Source organism: Sarcophilus harrisii, chromosome 5 (genome assembly GCF_902635505.1).
Source record: "Sarcophilus harrisii chromosome 5, mSarHar1.11, whole genome shotgun sequence".
Lineage (NCBI taxonomy): Eukaryota > Metazoa > Chordata > Mammalia > Dasyuromorphia > Dasyuridae > Sarcophilus > Sarcophilus harrisii.
In genome coordinates this window covers 61,470,963-61,498,184 of record NC_045430.1, presented here as the reverse complement: position 1 = coordinate 61,498,184, position 27,222 = coordinate 61,470,963, and the positions used below count along the sequence as shown (strand labels likewise).

General features: G+C 34.5%; 1 protein-coding gene across 11 annotated transcripts in view; it reads right to left on the bottom strand.

The window, feature by feature from the left end:
- The window catches only part of WNK1 (WNK lysine deficient protein kinase 1), a 145,980-nt gene that overhangs the window by 79,456 nt on the left and 39,302 nt on the right, over positions 1–27,222 (bottom strand). For all 11 annotated transcript variants that reach the window (XM_031939538.1, XM_031939539.1, XM_031939543.1 and 8 more), the window contains exon 2: positions 11,737–11,909. In XM_031939538.1, coding sequence (XP_031795398.1) covers positions 11,737–11,909 — 173 coding nt within the window. The remainder of the gene's footprint in view (positions 1–11,736; positions 11,910–27,222) is intronic.

Here is a 27,222-nt window from a genome sequence, read left to right as displayed (position 1 = left end):
AATCCCTTTCCTATTACTCCTTTTTCCTTGGACTTTTGTTTATTTAATCACTGACTTGGCCACCTCCCCCTTTTCTTCTTAGTTAGATTCGATTCCTTTTCCCTCTTCTTTTCCTTCAACTAATTCTGTTCATTAATTTTAAAAATTTATTTTACTTTCTAGAGAAAGTTTCTCTTATTCCCTTCATTATCTGTCCTTTTTTGGTCTACTCTTGGATTCATAATCCCTACCCTCATGGAATCAAAACTTCCCAAGTTCCATTCTCAATACTGTCCTATAGCATGTGTTCCAAAGATTTTTTCCCTCATGCTTCAGTCCCATAATAATGCCAATTTCTTCAAGTGACAAGAGGGGACTGCTCCACAATAGACCTCACGTACCAGATTATGCATCCCACCATTGATATCCTCTCTCTAGTTTCTCCACTTGCTTCAAAATCTCCTCTCTGGATCTATCCTTTCCCATTCCCCCAGATGCCAGTTGCTATGGGAATTCTAACTAACTGCTTGCTCATTCCCAACACAAGAGGAGTGCTCTTTTCAATCAAATCCTCCCAGACCACATCCAACACAAGGTCCTCATTACTTCCACAAAGCATTCATCAATGGAACCCCTCCTCACCAACAAACAAGTCCTCCTTCCTTTACCACAGGGGTGGGGAACCTTTTTTCTCTGCCAAGGGCCATTTGGATTTTCATAACATCAATGGACCATACATTATCAACTTACAGAATTCAAGCAGTGGGAGATTGTTATACCAAGTTTGTAGCTCAACACTGCCTGCAATTGTGTTAGCAACAGATTTCAAACCCCAACATTCCTTACCCCTTACTTTACAATTTTTTCTTCCTCCTTACTCACACTGTTGTGGGATCTTTTCTTTCCAAAATAATAGGGGTCATCTTCCCCTCATTGCTAGTCCTCAATTTGATCTGGGTACATCTCATACTATTTCTATTTCCCTGTTCCATTCCTTTTCATGTAATCTCCTAGTCTGAATTGCAATTCCACCGAAAATCAAACCAAACCAAAACATTAATTTACTTGCAGCTCTTGCTATTCTTGGTTACTGCATTTGTTGATCCCTCCTATGTTTGTACTGACTAGCAAGAAGCTCTTCAGTTCTGGTTTTCTTTCTAAGAATGTTTCAAATGCTTTTTTTTTTTTTTTTTAAATTATTGAACATCCATTTTTTGCTGGGGTAGTTCACTATAGGCTATATCCTGAGTTTCATGCTCTTCAGAAACACATTACTCCCTTCCTTCCCATGTCTTATGTTATTTGAACTTCTGTTGTATTTGAAGATCTTTCTCTTGATAGCTTGTAGAACTTGTTTCTGAATTTAACTGTTAAATTTAATCACACTCTTAAGAGTTGTAGCCTTGGGTCCTTCCCTTTCCCTTCCCAGCTGGCAAGCTATGAATTTGCTCAATTAGTATTTCATTTTTTGTGTTTAAAAGTTAAGACAATTGTCATGTTATTTCTTGCATTATGGTGTTCAGTTATTTTTGTCTTCTTGTAGTCTTCTAGGAAATCTATGATCTTTAGGTTGTCCTTAAAGATTCTGCCTCCAAGATAATTATATTTTGCATGGATTTTGAGCATATCTTTTAAAAATATTCCTTTAAAAAGTTTTTTATTTAATTTATTTTAAAATATTTATTATTTTTTTCTTTTCTTCTAGATTCATTTTTGTGTTTTTGCATTCCTAATCTACTGTACTTTCTCGTTTCTTTGATGAGACTTGCCACTGCAGATTCAGGTTTTTTTTGTTTTTTTTTTTTAACCTCTGCTTATTATGTTGGCTCTATAGGCCATAAATTCCTTCTTCAATTTTCATTTCTCTTTTAAATCTCTCAGGAAGAGTATGCTGTGGTTTTATGTTCTTCACAAATTCCAGAGGAATTGTTGGATTTGTCTTCCTTTGTTTTGTAGTATTTGTTCATAGATGCCTTAATTGATTTACTAGATCTGGAGGCAGTATTTTCTTCTGTTAATGCTTTCCCTATTTATTTGTATATGTTTTAAGATCCTTGAGTTCTCCTTTCCTGAGATCTTTAATAATTTCAAGTTTTCCTCCCCCACTCCCACTCCCCACCCCACCAATACATTTTCCTCTACTGTTCTATCTTAGCCTCCAATTTGCAGCTCACCAAACAAGATCTCTGCCTAGTAACTTCTGAAAGAAAAGAACTGACCCAAGCAAGATAGTGTACTCTTCCCCTCAGGCCTAGCAGAGTGCAAAATCTCTACCTAGCTTATTCCCTTTGTCATTTTCTGGCCCAGGACTGGGTGATTCAAACAACTACCATCGTAGTACTATGGGGCTGATTCTAAATCCATGTATTTGGAGTGTGTGAGTGGTAAGGAATTCTGAATGTTTCTGAATGTTCATTGTAGACAGAGGTTCATTGTTTTGTTTTGCTTTGTTTTTTAAACCTTCTTTTGGATTCTAGATGTCCTAGATCATAGAGGCAAAGTTCTTTTATTTTTGGTAATGAAGAGGTCTTCAAGAGGTTTGAAAGATCATGGAGATGAGAAAAAATGTCTAGTCTTCCATCTTATTGATTTTATGTAATCCTATCAGCTAAGACAGGGGTCCTCAAACTACGGCCCGCGGGCCAGATGCAGCAGCTGAGGACTCCCCCTCACCCAGGGCTATGAAGTTTCTTTATTTAAAGGCCCACAAAACAATGTTTTTGTTTTTACTGTAGTGTGGCCCTCCAACAGTCTGAGGGACAGTGAATTGACCCCCTATTTTAAAAGTTTGAGGACCCCTGAGGTAAGGTGTTAAAAGAAAATCTGGAAAAATAAGGAGATATTAATAGTAACACAATACTAGTAGGAGACTTGAATATGCCTTTTGTGGAACTAAATAAATTCAAAGGAATGATAAACAAACTATTGGAAAAATTAGACTTGAATAATCTATGACATGTGAATGAGATTAGACATTTCCCATATCGCCTAAAATCACAGTGCTTTTATAAAAATGAATTGTTTACTAAGGTATAAAAGAATCATGCTCAATTACTCAAATAGTCTAAAAATCTTACTGATTCGTAAGATCTCTCCAATAATCTCTCCAACTAATCCATCCATGGCTGTACATCTTGTGTTAAAGAGACAAACAGGGAACCTACATTACACTTAAGGGCATCATATAAAATAAAAAAACAACAATAAGTATATATCTACCAAATGATCATCTTGTCACTGCAGTTAAGTTTCCTGAAAGTGGAGTTGGACCCCGAAAGATCTCTTATCCAACTCTTTCCTTATCTATTCTGCCAAGAATGGAGCTCAATCCAAAACTGAGATCAATAAACTAATCTAGCACCATGGTAAAGACACTTGGTGGTCCCCAGTTCCTGACCTCAATGAAACTACAGACTTTGGTGCCTTACAGCTACTCCCCTGTGTTTATCTTCTTCTCCCATTTCTCAAAGGTTGAGAAAGGACTCACCAACTTTATTTCTTCTGGTGAAAAGGAAGACCATCATGCCTTATCCTGTAACCTGACTCTTTATCCCTGAAATCCCCACAATTGTCATATGGTTTACTGATACAATGATTATAAATATAATTGATAATGATGCAATGATCCCAGAGTTTTGCTAAAAGCTCCAACACTGAATCCTTATAGGTCTTTCCATCTTTCTTCCCTGTAGCTAGATGACTTGTTATTGATAAAACTGTAAACTTGCAGATTATTTAATATTTCTTTCCAAAAATCTACCAGGATGCATTAAAAGTTACAAAAGCAAGTAAACCTCTTGATTCAATTTCCTTGTTGGATAAATGTCCTGGATTTAGTTTGTAAAGATAAATCTACTATTTTTTATGGCAGCAGTATTATAATAGAGAAAAACGATACTTCTGATTGCAAAAAAGTGAAAGTAACTTACATGTTCATCAAGAGGAAGATAATTGAGTTGTGATACATTAATGTAATGAAAGAATATAATGCAATAACACAAGAACATACTGAAATCTGGAAAGACAATTTATGAAATAATACAAAGGGATGATGGGGAAGAAGAAAAGAGTATATATGAACCCTAAGAGGAAAAATAAATGAAAAGAATCCCAGCAAGAACTTGGGATGATCCACTTAAAAATGTTTAAAATATTCATAGAAATTAATTGATTTAAGCAGTTATAAAGCACATTTAATTACACACAGGCAAAAGACAGAAAGAATAGAAAAAAAGAGAAGGAGGAATGGAGGGAGGGAGGAAAGGAAAAGGAAAGGGAGGAAGGAGATATTTTGTCATAAATCTTTTTCTACAAGAATATAAGATGCTATACAACTTAATATTCCCAGAACTGTATGTGTGTGTGTGTATATATATATATATATGAAACTAAGGATGGAAATAATTTTGAACTTCTTTTTGTGCTTGTACCCGACTCACAATGGTTGTTTTACATATCGACTGACGTACTTAAAACAAAACTCAAAATGGTTGAATGAAAAATCATGTCACAAAAATTAACGCAATATAAAACATTTTTAAACATTTTCATATTTAATAGTGAGAAATGTTTGTCAAGAAGGTGAAAAAATTGGGAAAAAGTTTGTGTTTTTTTTTAGAATTGTAATTAAGTTTTGGGAGCATTTGTTGAAAATTGATGACCTCCCAAAACTTAATTACAAATTATGTTTATTACCATAGGGTTTGAATTACTAAACCATTAGCACATTATTCAAATGGCTGAAGGAATAATCTCTTATCAGACAAAAATCTTCCTCAAAGTCAGACGTTAAGAATGGTATTTTAATTTTTTTTTCGATTTGCATTTCTCCTAGTTATTAATTTGGAAACACCACCACCACTACCACCCTTTCCCTCCTCCCATTGTTGCTAGCATGCATTTCTTCCTGTGAGAATTATCTCTTCATATCTTTTGATCATTTATCTTTTGGGAAAAGATTCTTGTTACATATTTGTAACAATTCCCAATAATGACATCTATAACAGACTTTTATCAAGGACAAATTATCAATATAACAATTAGCAATAATTTTGTCAATTATTTGATGCAAAGGTGTTTTTTGTCCCAGTTAATTGTTTTCTTTTTAATTTTAACTGTACTGTTTTACTCATGCACAAAAACAGCAACAGTTTTATGTTAACTAAACTTGTCCATTTTATCTTAGGATCATCTCCATCATGTATTAAGAATTCCTTCCATAATCATAACTGCAAACAATTTATCTTTCTCTGCTCCTCTAATTTTTGGTATGACTCTTAATAGTTACGTCACATAGCCATTTAGAGATCACAGTATGATGTAAGGTACTATTTTAAGCCTAATTATATTCTGAATCATTTTGGCTAAACAGCAAGGCAGTAGCTGTTGTCCTTGGGCTTAATGAATGAACACTATTCCAGTGATCAACTTTTGAATTTTTTAAAACCAATACCACATTTTGGGGGGATGATTGAGTGCTTTTCAATAATCTGTATGTCTGTCTTAGTAGGCCTATTGTCTTTCAAATATTTTAAATATTCAAAATTAGTTTTGAATGTGATCTCTTTTTCTGTTTCTTCCAGCCGAGTTTGTTAATAACAAAGAAAAAAACTAAGGTTTGAGGTAGGCTTGGTTTTTTTTAAAACATGTCACATTACTGAAGTTTATTTCAAATTATTATTTTTTTGCTGAAGCAATTGGGGTTAAGTGACTTGCCCAGGGTCACACAGCTAGGAAGTGTTAAGTGTCTGAGGTCACATTTGAACTTGGGTTCTTCTGACTGCACGGCTAGTACTCTATCCATTGTGCCACCTAGCTGCCCCTATTTCAATTAATTTTAAAACTGAATTTCTATTGTTACTATGAATATCATTTGTAAATAGCAATCTGTCTCCCTCAATTCCTTTGTTATTTTATTTCACTAAACAAGTATTTCTAGAAGTCTATTAAATAATCATCTTGACAATGGATGTCATTCCTTTATCATTTCTCTTACCAAAAAAGTTTCTACTGTGTTTTCATTTTAGAAAAGCTAGTTTTTACATAAGTTTTACAACAAAAGGAAAGTCCATATTTCTATGCTTTCTACAAAACTAGATATTACGTTTTGTTCAAAGTATTTTCTGTGTTTATTATTAAGCGCATATGATTTTAAACTATTTTTGTTATTGAGATAAAACTATTGTATTTACAGTTTACCTGACATAACTTAGCTACCTGTGTAATCTCTTATCTGCTGTAGTGTCTTTTGCATTTGGTAGGATGCCACCCTTCCCTATTTTTGCCAATAATTTGAGTAAAATTACTCTTTGTATGTTTGACAGAATTCATTATCTGATTTTTTTCCCCTTTGGGAATTTATGGCTTGTGCTGGATTATTTAAATGATCTATTTCTTCTGATGAAATCTCTGTGCTTATAGTTCTTTTTTAAAAATAAAATTATTCTTTAAAAAATCATGGGAAATTTCTATCAGGAAATAAGCAAGGAAAATACTTTTTACTAAATCGTAAGGTAACTTCTATTTTTACTATTGCCTTTAAGGCTATATCCCTACTTTTTTTTTTTTTTTTTTTAATTTATCTGAAGCATTAGAAATACCTTTTTTTTCTCTTTTATGCGTTCTTTATGGTCCACTCCATTGAAGTTAAAATTTGTCTTGGCTGTGATTATTCTATTCATACCCTTTGTCTCAAATACCACCTCTCCTCCTTGTCATTTCCTCACTGAATTAATTTTTATATCATTTCTTTATATTCAACCCGCCTTTGCCACGTAGAAAAGAAGACATTAATGAGATATCCTAGCTCTCTATTCTATTCCTTTATATATTTTTATGTGCTTCAATTATGCAAATATTAAGTTTTTCTGCTCCTTCCTCATTTCCAGTCATGGGGAACAGTCAATAATGTTAAATGTCTAAAAGTATGACACTATAACTAGATCCTAGAGTACATAAAAGGATGTAAAACATAAGAAGACTGGAAAAAAGTAGTTATAAGCTAGGGAACAGAGATTTAAATGCAAAAGAAATTACTTTATATATGATCCTATGGACCACTGTATCTTTTTGAGCAGAAACAGTCAGAAAAGTCATCTTGGCTGTCATCAATGGACTAGAATGAAGAAGATTGGCTAGAATTGATGAGAAAATGAATTAGGGTTGTGGCTGGTCTTACCAGAGAAAAGAAGACATACAAGAGAGGAGGGAAAAATGAAGATGTGTGAACCTTAGTGATGAGGATGTGATTCCCCTCCCCAAGCAATGAGAAAAAGATTGGAAACGTTGGAAAGAAAATTAGGATTGGCAAGAAAGATAATGACTTCTGTTTTAAATTTGCTGAATTTGAGTCATCTATAAGGCACCCAATTCAAAATGTCTAGAAAATAGTTGGTGATGCGAGACTGGAACTCAAGAAAAAAAGACTTGCACTAGCTATATAAAGTAATTTTTCTGGAGATAACTGATGAGATCACCAAGTAATAAAGACAGAATAGAATGAAAAGAAAAGGGAGGATTCGGGTCTGCCTTAGGTTAGAGGGTCTGACATAGATTCTCTTCAGCAAAGAAGTATCTAAGAAGTATTCAGAGAGCTAGATAAAGAGAACCAGGAAAGAACGTCACAAAGACCCAGAAAGGAGAGATCATTCAGGAGACGGGTGATCAATAATTTCAAATGCAAAAGAGAAGTCAAAAGAGGGCTATCTTGTTATATCACTTTAGTTATTTTATGCTTTCTTTAGTTCTACCAAAGGAAAACAATTTTAATTACAAATGCAGAGGGTTTAGAAGAATGACAGGAAAATAGGTATTGGCAGAGTGTGAAAGGTTTAGTCATGGAAGTTAGTTAGCATGAAGGAAAGAAGTGATATGGGACACAACAGCTAACCTCAAAACTAACAAAAAATTTTTTTAATGATGGAGCAATTACGGAATGAATGGAAGCATCAGAAAACCAGAGAACACAAAAATAGGATTTAACCTCAGGTAAATATTGTTCCAAATGCTTTGGAGTTATTCTAGCCACTAGAGGGCTATCTTGCTATATCACTTTAGTTGCTTTATGCTTTCTTTAGTTCTACAATCTGGAATGTCAATTTACAATCAAATCAGCTGAGGTAATTGTTATATACCAAATCTCTATTCTTACTATTACAACAAATTATCATTAACTTAAGGCCAAACAATTCTGTAACTCAAAGTAAGTTTTTATATTTAAAAAATTTTTAAATTAACATTGAAAATCTTTTTTTTTTGACTGAACAAAACCAGTTTTCTTTCTTTCTTTTTTTATTACAGCTTTTTATTTACAAGATATATGTATAGGTAATTTTTCAGCATTGACAATTGCAAAACCTTTTGTTCCACTTTTTCCCCTCCTTCCCCCCACCCCCTCCCAACACTGAAAATTTTAAAGTATGATATAAATGTGATTACTACAAATAGCAAGATGGTAAAAATGGATAAGGGGAGTCAAGAATTGAATTTAAAAAAAAAAATCAAGATTCAGACACTTGGTAGATGTGAGAGTCTAGGCAAATCATTTATCGTTGGTCTGCCTCAGATTATTCAACTATATAATGGTAGTACAATGAGTACTATTTTCAGTACCCACCTAACAGAATTGTTGTGAAGGTAAAACAAGAATATCTGAAGACTACTTAATGCAGTACTAATAGAATGGATATCAGTCAGAATGGAAAAGGATCTTGACAAACTACTTGGATGATTCTAAATAAACTGAAATTCAAAATTAAATCAGTTTGTCAAAAATGTTAAGTGCCTCCTGTACGCCAGGCATTGTGTGAAGACCTAGGGATTCAAAAAGATAGGATAGTCACTGGTTGCAAGAAATTCCCAGTCTAATGTAAATGACTATGTACACATTAGCTATATACAGGATAAATTTGAAATAATCAAAATAGTAATAAAAAAATTGGAAAAGCTTTCTGTAGAAAGTAGGAAAGCTGGGACTTGAAGGAAACCATACAAACCAGGTAACAAAGATGAGAGAGAGAGAACATTTCAATCATGGAGATACATTGAAAATATAATGGATAAGCAAATGGAGCACACAAAAAGGCCAATGTCACTGGATTGAAGGATATGAGAGGTGGGAGTACAAGGTGAAAAAAGAATGGAAAGGAGTATTTGGTTATAAAATGTTTTCAATAACAAAGAGATTTTTGTATTTAATCTGAGAGATGATAGGGAGGCCAGTGAAGTTAACGAAGTAATAGGGTATAAGGACAGACCTGAACTTTAGGAAGGAAATCTGATAATTGAATAAAGGATAGATTGGACTGTGGAGAAACATGAGGCAAGATGACTAGTTACCAGGCTATTATAATAATAAAGGCTTAAGATGAAGGCCTACACCTATCAGTGGAGAAAAGGAGGATATATACAAGAGATGTTACAAATGTGAAACATCTGACAGGGATGACACCTAGGTTATGAATCTGGAAGTAGAACAGTGGTACCCTTGGCAGTCATAGGGAAAAGCAGAGAGGGAGGAAGGGAAGGGTTAGTAGAAAGATAACGAGTTCAGTTTTGGATATGGTAAATTGAAGATATCTATAGGAAAGCCAACTTGAGATATCTAAAGGACAGCTGGAGATCTAAGACTGGAGGTCAGAAGAGGTTAGGGGACAGATAAATCTGAGAATATCTGCATAAAGAAATCATGAGAAGTGATGAAACAGTAGAGAGAGAAGAAAAGATGGCCTAGGCCAGAGTTCTAAGGGGCATGAACTGGATGAAGAGGATCAGAGAGATAAATGATGTCAAGATTCTATCAGCAGTATCAAACTGCAGAGAGGCCAAGAGGGATGAAGATGGGGGTAGATGGGGAGAAAGGGAGGGATCCCTGAAGGCCATTAAAATTGGCGATTGAGATTATTAATAACTCTGAACAAGAAGGAAGCAGTTTCTGTTGAGTAATGGAGTTGGAAGCAGAAAGTTAAAAGAGAATGAATGACAGGAAAGGAATAATAGGCACCTATTTTAGAAAGACTACTCAAGAAGTTTAGGCAGAAAAGGGAGAAAAGCTAGCATCATAGCTAGTAGGCAAGGGCAGAACAATCAAAGCTTTTTTGAGGTTAAAAAAGACATGGATATGTTTGTAGACAGCAGGGAAAGATATGGAGAAACTGAAGGTAAAGTGAGAGAGGAAGCAATTCTGCTGGAGAAAATAGGGTGGAATAGATTCATTTATGCATGTAGAGAAGCTTGCCTTTGCAAAAAGAAGGATCCTAACTACCTCTTCATGTGAGATAGAAATAAAAAAGAAGAAAGTAGTGGAAAGCATTTTAGTGATGTTAAGATACAGAGGAGAGAAGAGGTCACTCTGCAAATGGCCTCAATTTTTAAAATAAAATATAAGGTGAAGTTCTCAAGTGTTTTATATAAAATAAGTACTTAAATGCATTTTCCCCACATTCATTCAGTCATTCAATTAGAACTATGCCATAATGAATTGGGAACAGACCTGAAAGCCAGGAAGGCCTAGGTTCAAACCCTACTTCTAACACAAACCAGACATGACATCCTGGATCTCTCAGAGCTCTAGGAAGCTTATTTAGAATGGAAGTTGCAAAGGTATTAACTTGAATTGGTATAAAGTGTTCCTTTCACCAGAAGAAATCTAGGCCTAGTCCCTTCTCCTTATCCCTAATGACCATCTAACAGTAGTACTAGTGATTACAAAGAGGCAGCATGATTTCATCAAGAGTAAGTCTTATCAGAGTAGCATTATTTTACTTTTTGGGAGAATGCTATATATACAATTTATCCAAATTTTAGCAAAGCATCTAATCCAATTATAGTAGAAAAGATAGAGAAATGAGACTTACTACTAGACTTATAATCAAGATTGATTGGATATTTAAAGACAAAAACATCAAACTGGCAGACATTTCTCTTCAGAGATGTCTGTTGAAATTTAAGGTATTTAACATTTTTATCATTTTATCATTAACATCTTTATCAATGATTTGTATAAAGGCAGAGTAATGACACTTATCAAAACTACAGATGATACAAAGCTGGGAAGAATAACTAGCACAATCAATGATAAATATCAGAATTCAAGACAAGCTAGAGCATTGAGTTAAGTCTTATTAAAACCAAATTTAACAGATATAAACATAAAGTACAAGATAGAAAACCATAGTTTGACTGTCTCAAAAAGAGATCTGGGGATTTTAGTGGGTTACAAACTCACTATGAAGTAGCGACTGAAATGAACTTGACTTCATTCCAACAAGCACAATGTCTAAGAATAAGTTGGGAGTCCTTTTTTCCCTCTCCAGTTCATTTTACAGATGAGGGAACTGAAGCAAATAAGAGTTAGGTGACTTGTCCATAGTCACATGGATTTTAACTCTGGAAGATGAGTGACTCCCAGGCCTAGTACTCTATCTACTGACCAGCCACCTAGTTAACTACTGAAGCTATCCAGACAGTACAGGTTCTTCAGTATAAGCCTATAAAAAAGGCAGGGATTGTTTTGTTTTTTGTCTTTGTATCTTCCACAGTTATGGCACATAACTAAGTCATGTTATGGTTATTTGTTGAATGCTTGTTGGTGGGCTCCCTCTCATCTCAGACCTACAAGCAGAGGCTGACTGATTTTGTATCAAGTATGTTATAGTGTGGATTTCTCATATGAGTATGGATGTAGATAGGCAATGAAATTAAAATACTTTTGAACTCTGATGATTAAAATATTGTCTTTTATGATGTATTCTTACTTACGTTTTAAGGGTTCCAGATGTCATAAGTTCAGTCACCAGAACAATACATTTCTTTCCTTTTACTGTAGACTCCCAAGAATCATAGAAACGAACAATATTTGGATGTTGAAGGCCCTTCAACATTTCAGCCTCTTCTTTAAATCTTTGCCGTTCTGACTTTGTCAACTTCCTATCCTGAAAAGTAAATAAATAAAACTTGGTTAAAAGGAATTATGATTTCGTATCTAAGATGTTAACCGAAGTGTTGAAGCTTAGTCATGAATAACCATTTTGGATATAAAAGGACAATGTAATGCATTCAGAACTTTTTATTGAAAGGGTCTATGTCTATTAGAGGGTATTTTGCCAGTAAATAGACTGAATAAGTATTAATTCCACTCAACCCTATTATTTTCTTTTATGAAACCAAAATCTTATAGTTTATTTTCATTCCAAATTAAGTGATTATGATCAGTATCCCATCCTTCTTCAAGCACTCAAAATGCCTAAAATTCATCAATTTACTCTTTTGCTCTCTGTAAGCCAAAAGCATCCAAGTAAAATAAACTCAAGACTACTTTTGTGTTTTTTCAAATTCAAACATTTATTTAGGGTCTAGCATGTATATCTGTGCTTTCATGCAAATGCTATGTGAAATATATATAATATTAAAAAATTAACCTTATCTACCTACCAAATTACCAAATGGTAATTTAGATTTTTCTTAAGATCTATGTCTAGATAATTTAATACTAGTAGGCATTTCCTATGCTGACAGTCAATTAATCAATAAGCATTTATTAAGTACCAGTTACTAGAAAGCAGAATACACAAAGAGCAAAATAAAATAGAAATAAATAAATAAATCCTGTGATAAAGGAATTTACACACAACTAGGGAAAATACATGCACCAAACAAGAATTAGAAGTTTTAGGGATAGCACAAAAAAGGAAATCAGGATTAAGGTCCCATGTAGAAAACTATACTTGAGTGTTTTAGAGAAAATTCAAGATTCTAAGGGGTCACTAATGGTAAATACACGCACCAAACAAGAATTAGAAGTTTTAGGGATAGCACAAAAAAGGAAATCAGGATTAAGGTCCCATGTAGAAAACTATACTTGAGTTTTTTAGAGAAAATTCAAGATTCTAAGGGGTCACTAATGGTGAGGTAAGGTAAAAGACAATCTATACAAAGGCATGGGGGATAGGCAGTATGTCATGTATAAAGTAAAACAAGTAGGGTAGTCAGTTTGGCTAGCCTGTGAAGTATATGAAGTGTATTCAAATAAAATGTATTTTAATCAGGAAAGATAGAATGGGGTCATATTGTGATGGGTTTTAAATGCTCAACAGAGGAATATGGATTTGATCCTAGAGACAACATAGGACCACTGGAGCTTTCTGAGCAGGGAATTAAGTGCTAAAGTTAGACAAATTCTTTTAGAAATGTTATTTCAATAGTTTGTATAGATGATGTATGAGAGAAAAGGGGACTAAAGGCAAGGTGAGCAATTACAAGGCTACTACCCTATTCCAGATTAGAACTTATAAGGATGAAGTATAGCAATGGCTGGATAAATGAAGAGAATAGATAGATATGAAAGCTTGTGTGGAGGCAGAATTAATAAGACTTAAGACTTGGCAGTTGACTGAACACACTAATGAGTAAGATTTAAAGGTGTTGAATATAACAACATTGATGTTATGAATCTAGGTAACTAGGAAAAATAGTAGTGTCCACGGGAGAAATAAGGAAATTCAAAAGAATAAAATTCAGCAAGAAAAATAATGAGGTCTGCTCTGGACAACTTGAATTTGAGATATCTCTTCAAAGTCCATTTTGAAATGTCTAATGCATAATGGTATGATCAGAATTCAAGAGAATGACTGGGGTTAGATATAAAGCAGTCATTTGCATAAAAATGAAAATTAAACCTATGAAAACTGATAAGATCATAAACAATGTAGAAAGCGAAGAAGAGAAGCAGGATAGTCTTGAGTACACAAACTCAAAAAAGTGGTGGAAGATGTACGAAAAATGGAAAATAATTCTTACTAACCGAAATAAAAAAGTGACAAAGTAATCAATTTGAAACATACAGTGAGAAATAGACATTTCGTTATTGAAAGGCACTAAATAAAAATAAACAAAAAACCCAAGACATTATGTTTGACACATAGTAAAGAGAAAATGCTATAGTGCAAAGGAGCCAATATTTCTCAAATGGAAGAGGTTAGAGACTCTATCATGGAGAAATTCTGAGTATTTTAAGAAAAAAAAAATTATCGAAAAAACTCAGAAAGCACAAAATTGTTAAATATGAGAATTACAAATAAAAAATTCTCCATTGTGAAAGAATTATTCTTATAATAAATCAAATGAAAAAAAAAAAGGCTTTTAGCCTTTTAGCCAACTTAGTTGATTAAAGTGTTTTTGTTTTTAAACATATGGTTAAAAATAATCCTATCCGAGGTCCTCAAAACTACAGCCTGCAGGCCAGATGCAGCAGCTGAGGACATTTATCCCCCTCACCCAGGGCTATGAAGTTTCTTTATTTAAAGACCCACAAAACAAAAGTTTTTGTTTTTACTATAGTCCGGCCCTCCAACAGTCTGAGGGACAGTGAACTGGTCCCCTATTTAAAAAGTTTGAGGACCCTTGCATTAGACTGTTAAGGAATTTTATAACGAATAACAGGATATGTGTACGTACACACACACACACACACACACACACACACACACAGAGGCACGTGCTACCAAAAAGTTTAAACACATGAGAAATTATAGTCAGAAAGTAGGTGAAAGGAAAGGCCTTCCAAACAATAAATATTTGTCAACATCTGCTATGTCCTAGACACTGTGTTAAATTCAAGGGAGACCAAAAAATGTTAAAAGATAAAGTTTTTGTTCTTCAGGAGCTCACAACCTAATGAAAAAGTAAAGGATCAGGCTAGCCCCCCAAAAATTATTTTTTAAAAAGAGTAGGAGTAAGATCAAAAATAAGAATGATTTATTAAAATTTATTTTAACTCATTTTAATGGAAATAACATACGTAAAAAATTGTCAATAGACTGATATAGATTTCTAATTTGTTTTAAAAATAATTGTTGTTCTTTTTACAATTTTTACAATATCAGAATTTCTTCCAATATTCTTTTCACCACTTTTTTTTAAGGACTGGGAAAATGGTTGTTCTTTCCATTTATATTGTTGTACATATTGTTTTCTTGACTCTGCTTACTTCACTCTGCATTATTTAAATCTTTCTGTGCTCTATATTCATATGTCATTTCTTATAGCACATTAACATACCACAATTTAGTCATTCTTCAATTGTTTCCAATTCTTCAGTTATCACAAAAAGTTCTGCTACAAATATTTTGTATATAAATTCCCTTACATAATTTACTCACTGGGGTATATATTTTTGGCTAGTAATGACATCTCTAGGTGAAAGGGTATGGATATTTTAGTCATATAATTTAAATAACTAACTTTGCAGAATGGTCATATTGACTTAGTAGCTCCACTAATAATGCCCATCTTCCCAGCACCCTTTCAGCACAGAACACATTCATCTGTTATCATCTTTGCCAATTTTCATGGTTTGAGGTGAAAATTAAGGGTAGTATTAATTTGCTTGTCTCTAATTATTAGTGATTTAGAACATTCTTTCATATGCTTAATTGTTTGCAATTAATTCTTATGAGAATTTTTGTTAGGAAAGGACATCAGAAAGTTATTTATGCATCTTGGAAACCCTAATCTAAGAAATTCTGAAATTTGATAAAGATTCTTCCCCACACCCATGAACCATTCCATTTGGTACCAGACACATTCATTTTGTTTACTCAGAACCTATTGAGAGATAGGTATGTTCATTACATCATAGTGAAGGAATAATGAATACATATTGAACAATTATTCACTTTACATGTACCAAAACAACAGTTAAATTCACAAAAGAAAGCTTGTCTATAAAAAGCAGACAAAAAAATAGTATGGAACTTCCACTGAGGGAACCCAGGTCTACCTTTGCCACAATGAAGCATCAATCAATCAATAAATACTTACTGGCACCTACTATGTGCCAAATATTTTAAAAAGAAGCAAAAGATAAGTCTCTCCTTCCAAAGAATTTACAATCTGAAAAAGGAGAAAAATAGATTGAGAGTTATTACATACAGGATAAATATTGGAATATTGGAAATAAAAGGAATAGGAAATAAGATAAAACAGAAAATAAATAAATAAAAGAAGGCACTGTTATTGAGTGGTTGGAAAAGGCTTCCTGTAGAAGGTGATATAATTAGACCTATGCTTTAAGAAAACCACTTAAGTGTCTGAATGGAGGGTTGGATGAGAGGTTGAAGCAGGCACTCACCTGCAAGCTACTGCAATAATCAAAGGGTGAGGAGATGAGGGCATTTTAGAGTGGTTAAACGACTATCAGGACAGAAGGAAATGGAGACATTTGAGAGCTGTTGCAAAGGTGAAATCAGTAAGACTTGGCAACAGCTTGAATGAGAAATGATGAAGAAACCAGTTTGCAAGCCTAGGAGACTGGAAGATATTCAAGATATTGTCCTTTAAGAGGGAAAGGGTGGAGTTGAGGGGGTAGATGTCTATGTTAAATAACCGACATTCAGGATGTCTACAGAACATTCAGTTGGAGCTATCTGAAAGGCAGTTGGTGATGTGAGATTGGAGGTCAGCAGAGAGACTGAAGCAGAATAGATTGATTTGGGAATCAACACAAACATGCTAAGTAAATCCATGGGAGCTAGTGAAACCAAGTAAAATAGAAGAAAACATCATGGTTAGAATGTGTGATCTGGAAAAAGACTTAGAAGAAGAATCGGGAGCGTAGTTATCTGAAAACCTTGAGAAGAGCCAGTATCCAAAAAGAGTTATCAATAGTCTCGGAGAAAGAGAAAGGTGAAGGAGAATGAGGATTGGGGAAAGACCATTGATTTGGCAACAAAAAGATCATTTATAACATTCTGAGCAGTTTTGGTAGAATGATAAGAATAGAAACAAATTGTAAGGAATTGAGAAAAAGTGAATAAGGAGACATTTATCAGAGAGAGGCTTTTGGAGGAATTTAGATACAAAGGGCAGAGAGCAAAAAAAAGGAATCAAAGGTTTTTTTGTTTTTGTTTTTTTAATGATAGGGCATGGGCATGATTATAGACAGAAAAAAAGGGCCAACAGAGAGGAAGAGATTGGAAAAATAAGTGAAATGTACATTTGTAGATGATAGTAAAAATCAATGCCATGATTGTGAGCACCTGATGTATGGTAGAAAGGTAGCTTGTGAAAAGAGAAAATGGTTAGGATATTTGAAGGAGTCAATATGCAAGTTGAAATATTATGAGGTATAGAAGTTGGGGAGGAAAGAAAATTTGCAAGCCAGCAAGGGCTGCCAACAATAGTTTGCCAAGATTCGTTTAGGTGGTAAGATATAAACAGCATCAACTTGAAAGGAAAAGAGGTGAGTGAATATAGAAGTGACAATGAGGAGCAAGGCATCCTAACACTCTCCTCTCAACCAGAGAGCCTAGAAGTAAGTAAAGATGCCATCAGTACTGAAAAGGGTCTCCAGAAAGGCTGTGTCATTAGGAAGAAGCATTAGGTAAATGGAAGGAATGGGAGAAAGATTTAAGACAAAAAAAAAGTTTGTTGCTTATATAATAGGCATTTCAGAGGACACAATAAAGAGAGCGGAGTGAAATTAATGAGATTGGGAGGGAGGGGGGTAGGGAGGTTTGAGGGATGGGAGTGAGGAATTGGGTGTGGGGTTTGGATGATGATCTATAGGAATTCTGAATTACTGCTAGTATGGCCAGGTCTGAGAGTGTTCATCACTGAGTGGAGGGTGCCCTCCCAGGGCAGGCATGGCAAGATTGTGAGGTCTGAAGCCAAAGGGAGGGTTGTTCATTGCACTGGAGATTATCCATTTCCCCTTTTAGACATTGAGCTGGCAAAAGAAAGTGAAAGATTCCTTGTGCTGATTCAGATAGAAATAGTAGCTGTGAGGAAGATCTGAGCCTCTCACAGCCTTTCCTCAGGAAACACTCAAATGTACCCAGATGGAAGGCTATATAGGAAGGGTGCTAGTGCACCCCCAAGTTCCAAGGTATTCTCTCACCAGAAGAGGTTGGCTATGAGGTAGCTGCAGAAAAGATCTCTGTATTAGGTTCAGTCATGCTGGAAAGACTTAGGATATGGGCCCAGAAACAGACCAAGTCTTTCCCAAGGAAGAGTATAGCTAAATATGGAAAGGTCATCAATAGCTTGTGATTTAGTGATGATTTTTTTTGGGGGGGGCTTCTGCAACTCACAAAATAAATAAAAGTGAATGATTTTTCTCAAGACATATAGTTCTCTTATTCTTATAAGGTAGAACATAGGTTCCAAGGAGAATTTTTATAGTGATAGCCAACTATTCTGACTATTGATACATTAAATATAAGATTTTTGTCCAACAATCAACTCCCACCCATTTTTTAAAATAAGGTTTAGACAGTTGGGAAGGGAAAAGAAAGGTTTGATGCCCGGGATAGAATTAAAGGTGAAAATTAAACATGCATTTTTCAGAATTGTAGGAATATATTTTGCTTCTACCCCTAACAAGAAGAATTAAAAAGTGGGAATTGTTACATGTAAAGTGCAAATTTTTTGGGAAAAATATTTTTAAAGGCCTGACAAAGAGAATATGAAATAGAAGAACATGAAAATATATTGAAATTTCCTTATGGAATATAAATGCAAAAAACACCCAATGAAATGGTAGCTAAAAGAATACAGCAAATACATTTTTAAAAAAATTATTAATTACGGGGCAGTTAGGTGGCTCAGTGGATAGAGCACCATCCCTGAAGTCAGGAGGACCTGAATTTAAATTGGGTCTCAGACACTCCTAGCTTTGTGACCCTGGGCAAGTCACTTAACTCCAATTGCCTCAAAAAAAATTATTATGACAAGCAAGATGTATACTAGATTAAGCAAGGCTGGTTCAACATCAGAAAAAACCCATACAAAAATTAAGATGCTGGTGGCTATATTGTCTATTGACTTCCAGGATATTTCCTTTCCTTCATCAATAAATTCAATGACTGGCTCATGATATCTCTCTTCATCAACCCCTGCCCTCATACTAGAGTATTTCACCATAAATCTTAATCTTCATCAACCTTCCATTTCTTCAACTTACTCAATTCTCACAATTTACTGCTTTGTTTTCTCACCTATTTCTCACCTATACATAGGTCATACTCTTGATCTTATGAACACCTAAAAATGTATTACTTTCATATCATTAACATTTGATCTATTTATTTGTAACTCAGAAAAATTTGATTATTCATAGCTGTTTTTCAAATGTTGTTGCTCTATATGATGTTCTCTTGGTTCTGCCATTTTTCTTAAATTATTTCATTCACATCTTTTCTGTGTTTTTCCAAAATATACTTGTTCATAATTTTTTATAGCACAGTAATATTTCATCATGATTATATTCCACAATTTATTCATCTATTCCCTAACTGATAAGTATCCCCTCAATTTCTTAACCACCACAAAGATATCTGCCATAAATATTTTAAAACATATAGGTCAGGTTTTTTTCCTTTTTCCCTGGTCACCTTTGGAAACAGGCCATGATAATATTTCTGGGTCAAAGGGTATACAGTTTTATAACACTTTGCTTCTAACAGATTGCTCTCTAAAATGGTCGAATCAATTCCGTGGTGTATTAATGTCACAATTTTTCCTTATTCCTTCCAGCATGTCATTTTCTCCTACCATTTTAGCCAATCTGATAGGTATGAGATATAGCAGAGTGCTTTAATTTTTACTTTTCTAATCAATAATGATTTAGAGCAATTTTCCATAGAAGTATATAGAGGTCTGATTTCTTCCAAAAACTACCTGTTCATATACTTTGACCATTTATCAAATGAGGCCAAAACCCATTCTTCATATTCACTATGATCTTCAAGCTTTTCACACCTCAACTAAAAAGAGAGTAGTTAGTGAAGACAAGAGGTACATTGCTATGCCTGGAGTCAGAAGATAAGAGTTTAACTCCAGCCTTAACACTTATGTGACCTTGGTATATCCCTTAAACTCAGTCTACCTCAATGTCCTCACCTAAAAAAATGATAACAGCACCTATCTCCTAGGATTGTTTTAAGTGCTATATAAATGCTAGCTATTATATTACTATGGATAGTAGAATTATACAATATATAATTACATATTAGACAACAACAAAAACAACAATATGCTCCCAAGGCCATCACTCTCTTAAGGTATACCCTTGTCTCATTTACCACAGCATCTCTTCTGATGTCCCTCCTTAAACTTATCTTTTATTAAGATGGCTCCTAAACCTGCTTCAGACTTTACTGGAAAAAGTGAGGTCTTTAACCAAGAGTTTCCTTTTCTCTGATGGTTTTCAACTTACATCTCCCTAATGCCATCCACCATATTCTTCTCTTCCATAGCCATCTCACAAAATGACACAATTCTTCTAGTTGTCTAAGCAAACACCTCTTTATCATGCAAAAGTGAATCCATTTCACTTCCATCCCTTCTTCTCTATTCTATTCCTACTCTCTCACTTATCAGTCTATCAGCTGCTTCCTACTGTCTACTTGGGTGCCATCCTCAATTCTCATTTTTTCTCACTTTACCCACTCTCACATCCAATCTTTGGCCAAAGTCGATTTCACTTTAGCAACATCTCTTAAATACATGTCTCTCCCACCCAATTTCTCTAGTACTGCTAGATTTTGGTCACTCTGGTAGTGACCAAAAGGCCTTAATCATCTTTTTCCATAGTCTGCTAGCAAGTCTATTTGTCACAAATTCCCCCCACTGCAATTCATTCTCATTCAGTGACCAAAATAATTTTCTAAAATGCAAATTTGATCTTGTCACCCTCCCAACTCCAGTATCTTATTAGTTCTCCCCAAATCCTCTTTTTTCTCCTTATTTTCCTATTACTTACAAGGTCACCACCAACTTCTCAAGTCTCCCAGAATTGCACACCCAGGTTGTCATCCTTGACTCCTCATTCCCAATTTAATGCCAAGCCTGTGATTTTACCTTTGTAACATCTCTTGCACACACTTGCTGCCACCTTAATGAAGGCCTTCCTCAGCTCAAGCCTGAATACCAATTGGAAAAGTCTCTCTTCAGGACAATCCATTCTCCACTCAATTGTCAAACTGATTTCCAATAAAGCACAAGTCTGACCATGTTACTATTCAATCAATTCCAGTGACTCCCTGTTGCTTTCAGAATCAAATATAAAAATCCTTGATTTAGTTTTTAAAGTCTTCTATAACTTGGCCACTCCCTATTTTTCCAATCTTACTCCTCATACCATGTGTTCTATACAACGATGATACTGGTTTCCTTGTTGTTCCTCTAACTAGATTATCCATCTCCCAATTCTAGGCATTTTCATTTGCCTTTATTCATGCCCAAAAAGCTTTCCTTCACTGTCATCACCTAACTCCTCTAGCTTCCTTTAAGTATCTTAAAATCTACCTTCTACAAGATCTCCCTTAATCCTAGTAACTTCTGTGGAAATTATAAGACATCAAGCTAAGGTGGTGCTTGCAGGAGTAAAGAAAGCTAAGGTGGTGCTTGCAGGAGTAAAGAAGAGGGGAAAGATGAAGTGTTGTGTATGTCCATAAAATTGACAAGACAACGTAATGGATATGAGAATAATATACAAGTTATGAATCTAAGGCAATTAATGGATAGTGTTATAACATCAACAGAAATAAGGAAACTGTCACTAAGAAGTCCAGATGAAAGAAATAAATTCTTTTAAAGTACTAGTGATCTAATGGGCCAGAACTCTCAAGTCCAAGGATTCTTATAAGGTGTTAAGTCAGTGGAATTGATATACAATGATCATTTAGTTTAGCATGGTGCTTAAATAGTTCAGTATGATTGATTTAATCTTACAACAAATAATGGTTTCCTAGTGATGTAATGATTGGTTTATACTTAGTATAGAGCATATAAGTGAGGACTCGGAATCAGAGCCAGATTCATTCACTTCATCTCACAGTACCTTGGCTGGCCTGGCCTCCTGCACTTTCTTTCCTCATTGAGACCAAGGCCTATCAGAGCCAGACACAGACTCGGAAGGGACCCAGAGACACATTCATTCCATCTTCGGTCAGGCTCTTAGTGGCTCTCCTGGGGGACTGAGAGGCTCGGAGACAGAACCAGAGAACACAAGCAGACTGGAAGTGGGAGCTCAAGCTCTTGAAGCCAAGGAGAGAGATTTATTCCATCATCCACTTTTGTGGTGGCTGGAGGCTAGATTCATTCACATCATCATAGTGGCAGGTCTGTCCTACTTAGTTTCTCCACTGAAACCAAGACTCTGGAAGGCCTTTAAGAAAGCTAGCCCCGGCCTCAGTCAAGGAAACTAGATTGTGAAGGAGATAATAAAGGATTTGGATTTTAACACCTGGTTATTCTCTTGGCTGAAAAGAAGGCTGTCCAGAGACCTCCAGAAAACCAACAAGAACACTACACAATTCTATGCTGAAAGTTGTTTTCTTAGGTTTTAAACAACCTGTGGCACTTGGGTTTAGTTCTAGTATTAATTAGAGAAGAAAATTGCAAATGGTAGCCTCAGTCACTGTAGATATATCTGTGTGCAGACAAGAAAAATAATAATCAAGAAGCAGTTATTGTGTTGCAAAGCAAAGATTACTGATGTGAGTAGACTTGAATTTAACTAGCCATGTTACAATATATAAATAACTTGCTTTTTCATAATTTAAATTTCTTTGTTAAATAAGTGCACTGTAATTATTACTTATTTCACAGGGTTATTTTAAAGAAAATGCCTTATAAATCTTTAGTCAGAAAAATACTGAAAATATAACCTAGTAATAAATGATTCTCAATAGACAAAACATTTCATTAACTCCAACTTTCTTAAAAACAAAACAAAACCCACTTCATTTACTCTACCAGCTTCTCTAACATATCTGCCCTTTTTTCTACTTTTGTTTTTTTCTCTCACTTTTCAACCTTTTACTAAGTAGCAAAAGAAAGCTCTTTGGAAACCAAAGAGCTTCCAGCTTCACTCCTAAGAGAAGCTTTAAGATATTTAAGATTTTTAAACTTCCAAATCCGATGATCTTTTCTTATTCCTCATTCTTCCTGACCTTTGTTAACCTCTTCTGCAGTTTCTCTTCCCTGAGTTTTCCCAAACACCATTTTCTCCTGGTTCTCCTACCTGTCAAGACTATTACTTAGTCTTTTGAGGCTCATCATTCAAATATCTCCAACTGTGGCTGTTCCCTTAAGGCTCTCTCATCTCTTAACTTTATATTGGTACTTCATCCATTTTCACTTATTTAATTACCATCTCTATACAGATAGGTGATTCAAAAGTCTATATATCAAACTCTAATTGCTAATTGCCTACTGGACATTTTCCAGAGATCTCAAAATTAACATCTCTGAAGCTGAAATCCTTTTCCCTTTCATATCTGAGGCTGGTGACTTTCCACAGCCTTATCTCATTTAAATCCAATTCACTTGAAAGTCATCTACCTGATGTTGCTGGTCTTCTTCAAGACAACAACCCATCTTCCAAACCTTCCTGTTTCTGTTCAAGCATCACCATTTTCCTAGTCTTAGGAATATTTTTGCATTATCTTCTATTCCTACTTTTCCTCATCCCACATATCCAAACAACTTGCCATTTTGAACCCCACAACTTGATTCACTACTGAAGACCCTATCAAACAAGTCAATAAGCATGTATAAGTGCCTGTTAGATGCTAGACACCATGCTAAGTCTTGGGAATACATAATGAGGCAAAAAAGTTAGTTCCTGCCTTTGTGGAACTCACAATCAAACGTGGGCAACAATAAAAGGCATTAGAATTAAAAGGGGTGGGAAAAGCTACTTATGGAACATGGGTTTTGTTGGGATTTGAAGAAATACAGGGAAGCTGTACTACTGCTAAAGTCTTCTAACTGGTCCCTTTGCCTTAAGTATCTTTCACACTGTCCACTACACAATTGCCTCAAGCAAAGATCTAACCACATTACACCCCCACTCAAATTCTCATAGAGACTCTTTATTGCTTTCATAACAAAACAAACTTTTAAATTTGAAAGCCTTTTACAGCCTGGCACCAAGTATCTTCCCAGCCTCATTAAATATTACCTGCCACTCCATGATTCAACCAAAATGGCCATCTTCTCTATCTCACACAAGGCACCATATTGTCCATTTCTATGCCTTTGTGCAGCCTGCCTAGAATGCATTTTCTCCTTGTCTTGGCTTCACTGACGCCCTCTCTTCAAGATAAAGTTTGAGTACCACCTTCTAGAAGAACCAATTCCAGAATTCTTCCACTGCCACCCCAGGTCCTATCTTGTATTTATTCTGCATGTATTTTTAATCACATTGCTTCTAAAGAAATGTAAATTCCTTTGAGAATATAATCTCTAATCCCCAGCAAAAGATCTTAATAAGTACTCCTATAATTGAACTCTGTACCTTTTCATATATTAAAAATGAACTAATTGTAAACTGAAAAAATTTATATATATATATAAAATTGTAAACTGTAAAATTATAATGACTCAAGTCATCCCCAGAGAAGAGGAACTTCCCTATATTCTTTTCAGATGTGAGGGGCTATGACCATGGAACACTATAGTCTTTTTTAATGTGGATGGTCATTGTTTTGCTAGAGGTCTCCCCCCCCCCACCTCAATTTTTTTTTATTTTTTATTTTTTGCTATAGAAGGGTAGCTAAGAGGAAGGAGATGGGCTATATTGGAAAATAAAGTTTATTTAAAACCCAAAGTTGTCAACAGTCAAATGATAATTTGTAAAATGTGCAATTTTACATTTAGTTTTAGTAATGACAAACTCTTAAACCAGTAGGGTTTCTCAAATAACTTTTGTTTTATAACTTTTATCTTTGGCTATTATGTTACCTTCACTTATAAATATAATCCTCTCCCACACGGAAAGCCATCTAACTGTAATAATTTTGTTTTGTTTTTTTAAAGGGAATTCAGCAAAACCAACCCAACAAATCAATAGTCTAAAAACATCTGCAATTTTGCACATCCACACTCCTATTTCAGTGAAAGAGTAAATGTTGATATATTTCTGGTCACCATACCCCTTCTGTTCAGTTCACCATATCCTTCATTGATGATCAGTTTGTATTTGGAGATAAAGGGGGTACCAAATCCAGAGAAGCTAAGGACTATTATATCCTTGTCACATGTCCTTCTTAAAGTCAAGCTTAGTTATTATTAGTGTATAGTTTCTTTTTTGTTGTTCTTTCCACTTACTTTGTTGTATTTATTTGTGTGTGTGTGTGTATACATATATATATACACACGTGTATATATATATAGTTCTACTACTTTTACTTCACTTTCAACAATTCTTATGTGTCTTGATGCTTCTCTGTATCCTTCATGTTAAATATTTCTTATGACCTACTAATTAATTTTCCATCAATATATCACAATATTTTTGGCTATTCTTTAATTGATATGCATCTACTTTGTTTTGTTATTACAAAAAGAGCTGCTACATAATTATTTTGGTGTATATGGAATCCTTCTTTTTATCTCTGATCTCTTAACAGAGGGATTCCTGAGTCAAGAGGTATGGACACTTTAATTACCCTTTTGGCAAAATTCTCACTTTTAAGAATGTCAAACCAATTCATATCTCCACAAGTTATTTATCAGTCTTTTCACAATTTATCCAGCATAAGTTCTATCTTTTGTCATGATTGCCAATTATACTGAGAATGATGTGAAATCTTGCCTCCATCTCTTTATTTCACAACTGAGGAACTGAAGGTACCCAAAATTATGAAATCAAAGGCATCCAAAGATGTGTAATATATGGTCTAAGGTTCTATGAGTAGTCAGTGGCAGAATGTAATGTTTGGGCTAGCTTTCTAGAGGGTCTCGGGACCAGCCCCAGTCCTTGATCTTAGTGAAGGAGGCAGGAGAGCCACCAGGATGAGCAAAGATAAAATAGCTATCATCCAGTCCTTCTTAGCCCTTATATACCTTATTGTAATTACATCATTACAGCATATGATTATGTGTGAACTTAGAGAACCATTAGATCAATATACTAGTTAACATCTTGTTTTTTGTTTTTTTTTTTTTTCTCTTTTATTTATTTATTTATTTTTTTTATTTAATAGCCTTTAATTTACAGGATATATACATGGGTAACTTTACAGCATTAACAATTGCCAAACCTCTTGTTCCAATTTTTCACCTCTTACCCCCCCCCTCCCCTAAATGGCAGGATGACCAGTAGATGTTAAATATATTAAAATATAACTTAGATACACAATAAGTATACATAACATCTTGTTTCAAGTAGTTCCAATAGTACTGGATATTGCTGGTCTTCTTCAAGACCAGCTCTCTACAGCAGAAGGAACAGAAACATAGCTCTTCTGATTCAGCTTAGTATTAGCGTTCTTACTCCATTGTAAGTTTCCAGTTATTTGTTTCCTATAAGATTATAAAATTATATGCATATTCCTATATCATGCTGTCCGGGATTTCTCCATTTCAAGATAACATATATACATAACATAATACATAATTGGAATACAATACAAGCAAACAATCTAATTTGAAAGCCCATTTCAATAATGATAGGACACTAATAAATTCTTGAATAAATATTTTGTTTCGGGGGGACAGTAGGTTTACATTAAATATAGACAGAATTTAAGTGGATTGCTAAGTAGGATTAACCAAGAGAATTTGGAATGAAAAAAAATACAGAAAACTGTACTACTTCACAATACTTTATCAGCTGCAACCATTCTGACACCTGCTTCTACGAGTAATTTTCAGGTCTTTTTCCAAGGTAAAAGACTATTACTAATTAATTTAAAGAATTTCTTAAATTACCTTAAATTCCAATATGCAAGAAATACCAAGGCTAACCACTTTAAAAAGCAAGTTTACAATTGTTAGATGGTCCATGTATTTAGTATTCATTCCATAAAAATGAATATCAGATTCTTTTGAAGCAATGGCTAATCCAAGGGTTTGTATCATCCTAATTTGAGAGTTACCTTCAGATGTAGCAAACAATAAACAACTGAAGCAATTGTTCACCTGTATATTACCCAAATAATTTAGTTATTATCCTGCTGTGATTTTTTTTATTGTTGTAATAAGAATGCTTATGGTTTGAAACATAACTTTATGATGTTATTTCCTTTCTTATAAACTTTATTTATTTACATTGATCCATTACACTTTTCTCCATTCCCTACCCTCACTGATGGTTCTAGAAATCATCCCATCTCTTTCCATCTTCCTCCCTTTATTTTGTTTCAAGAAACCCTGATCTTTAAGTAGACATGTGCTCACATCAAGTCTTTCAACTTAAATAATTTAAGTACTGTCTGAACTAGCTATACCCAGAAA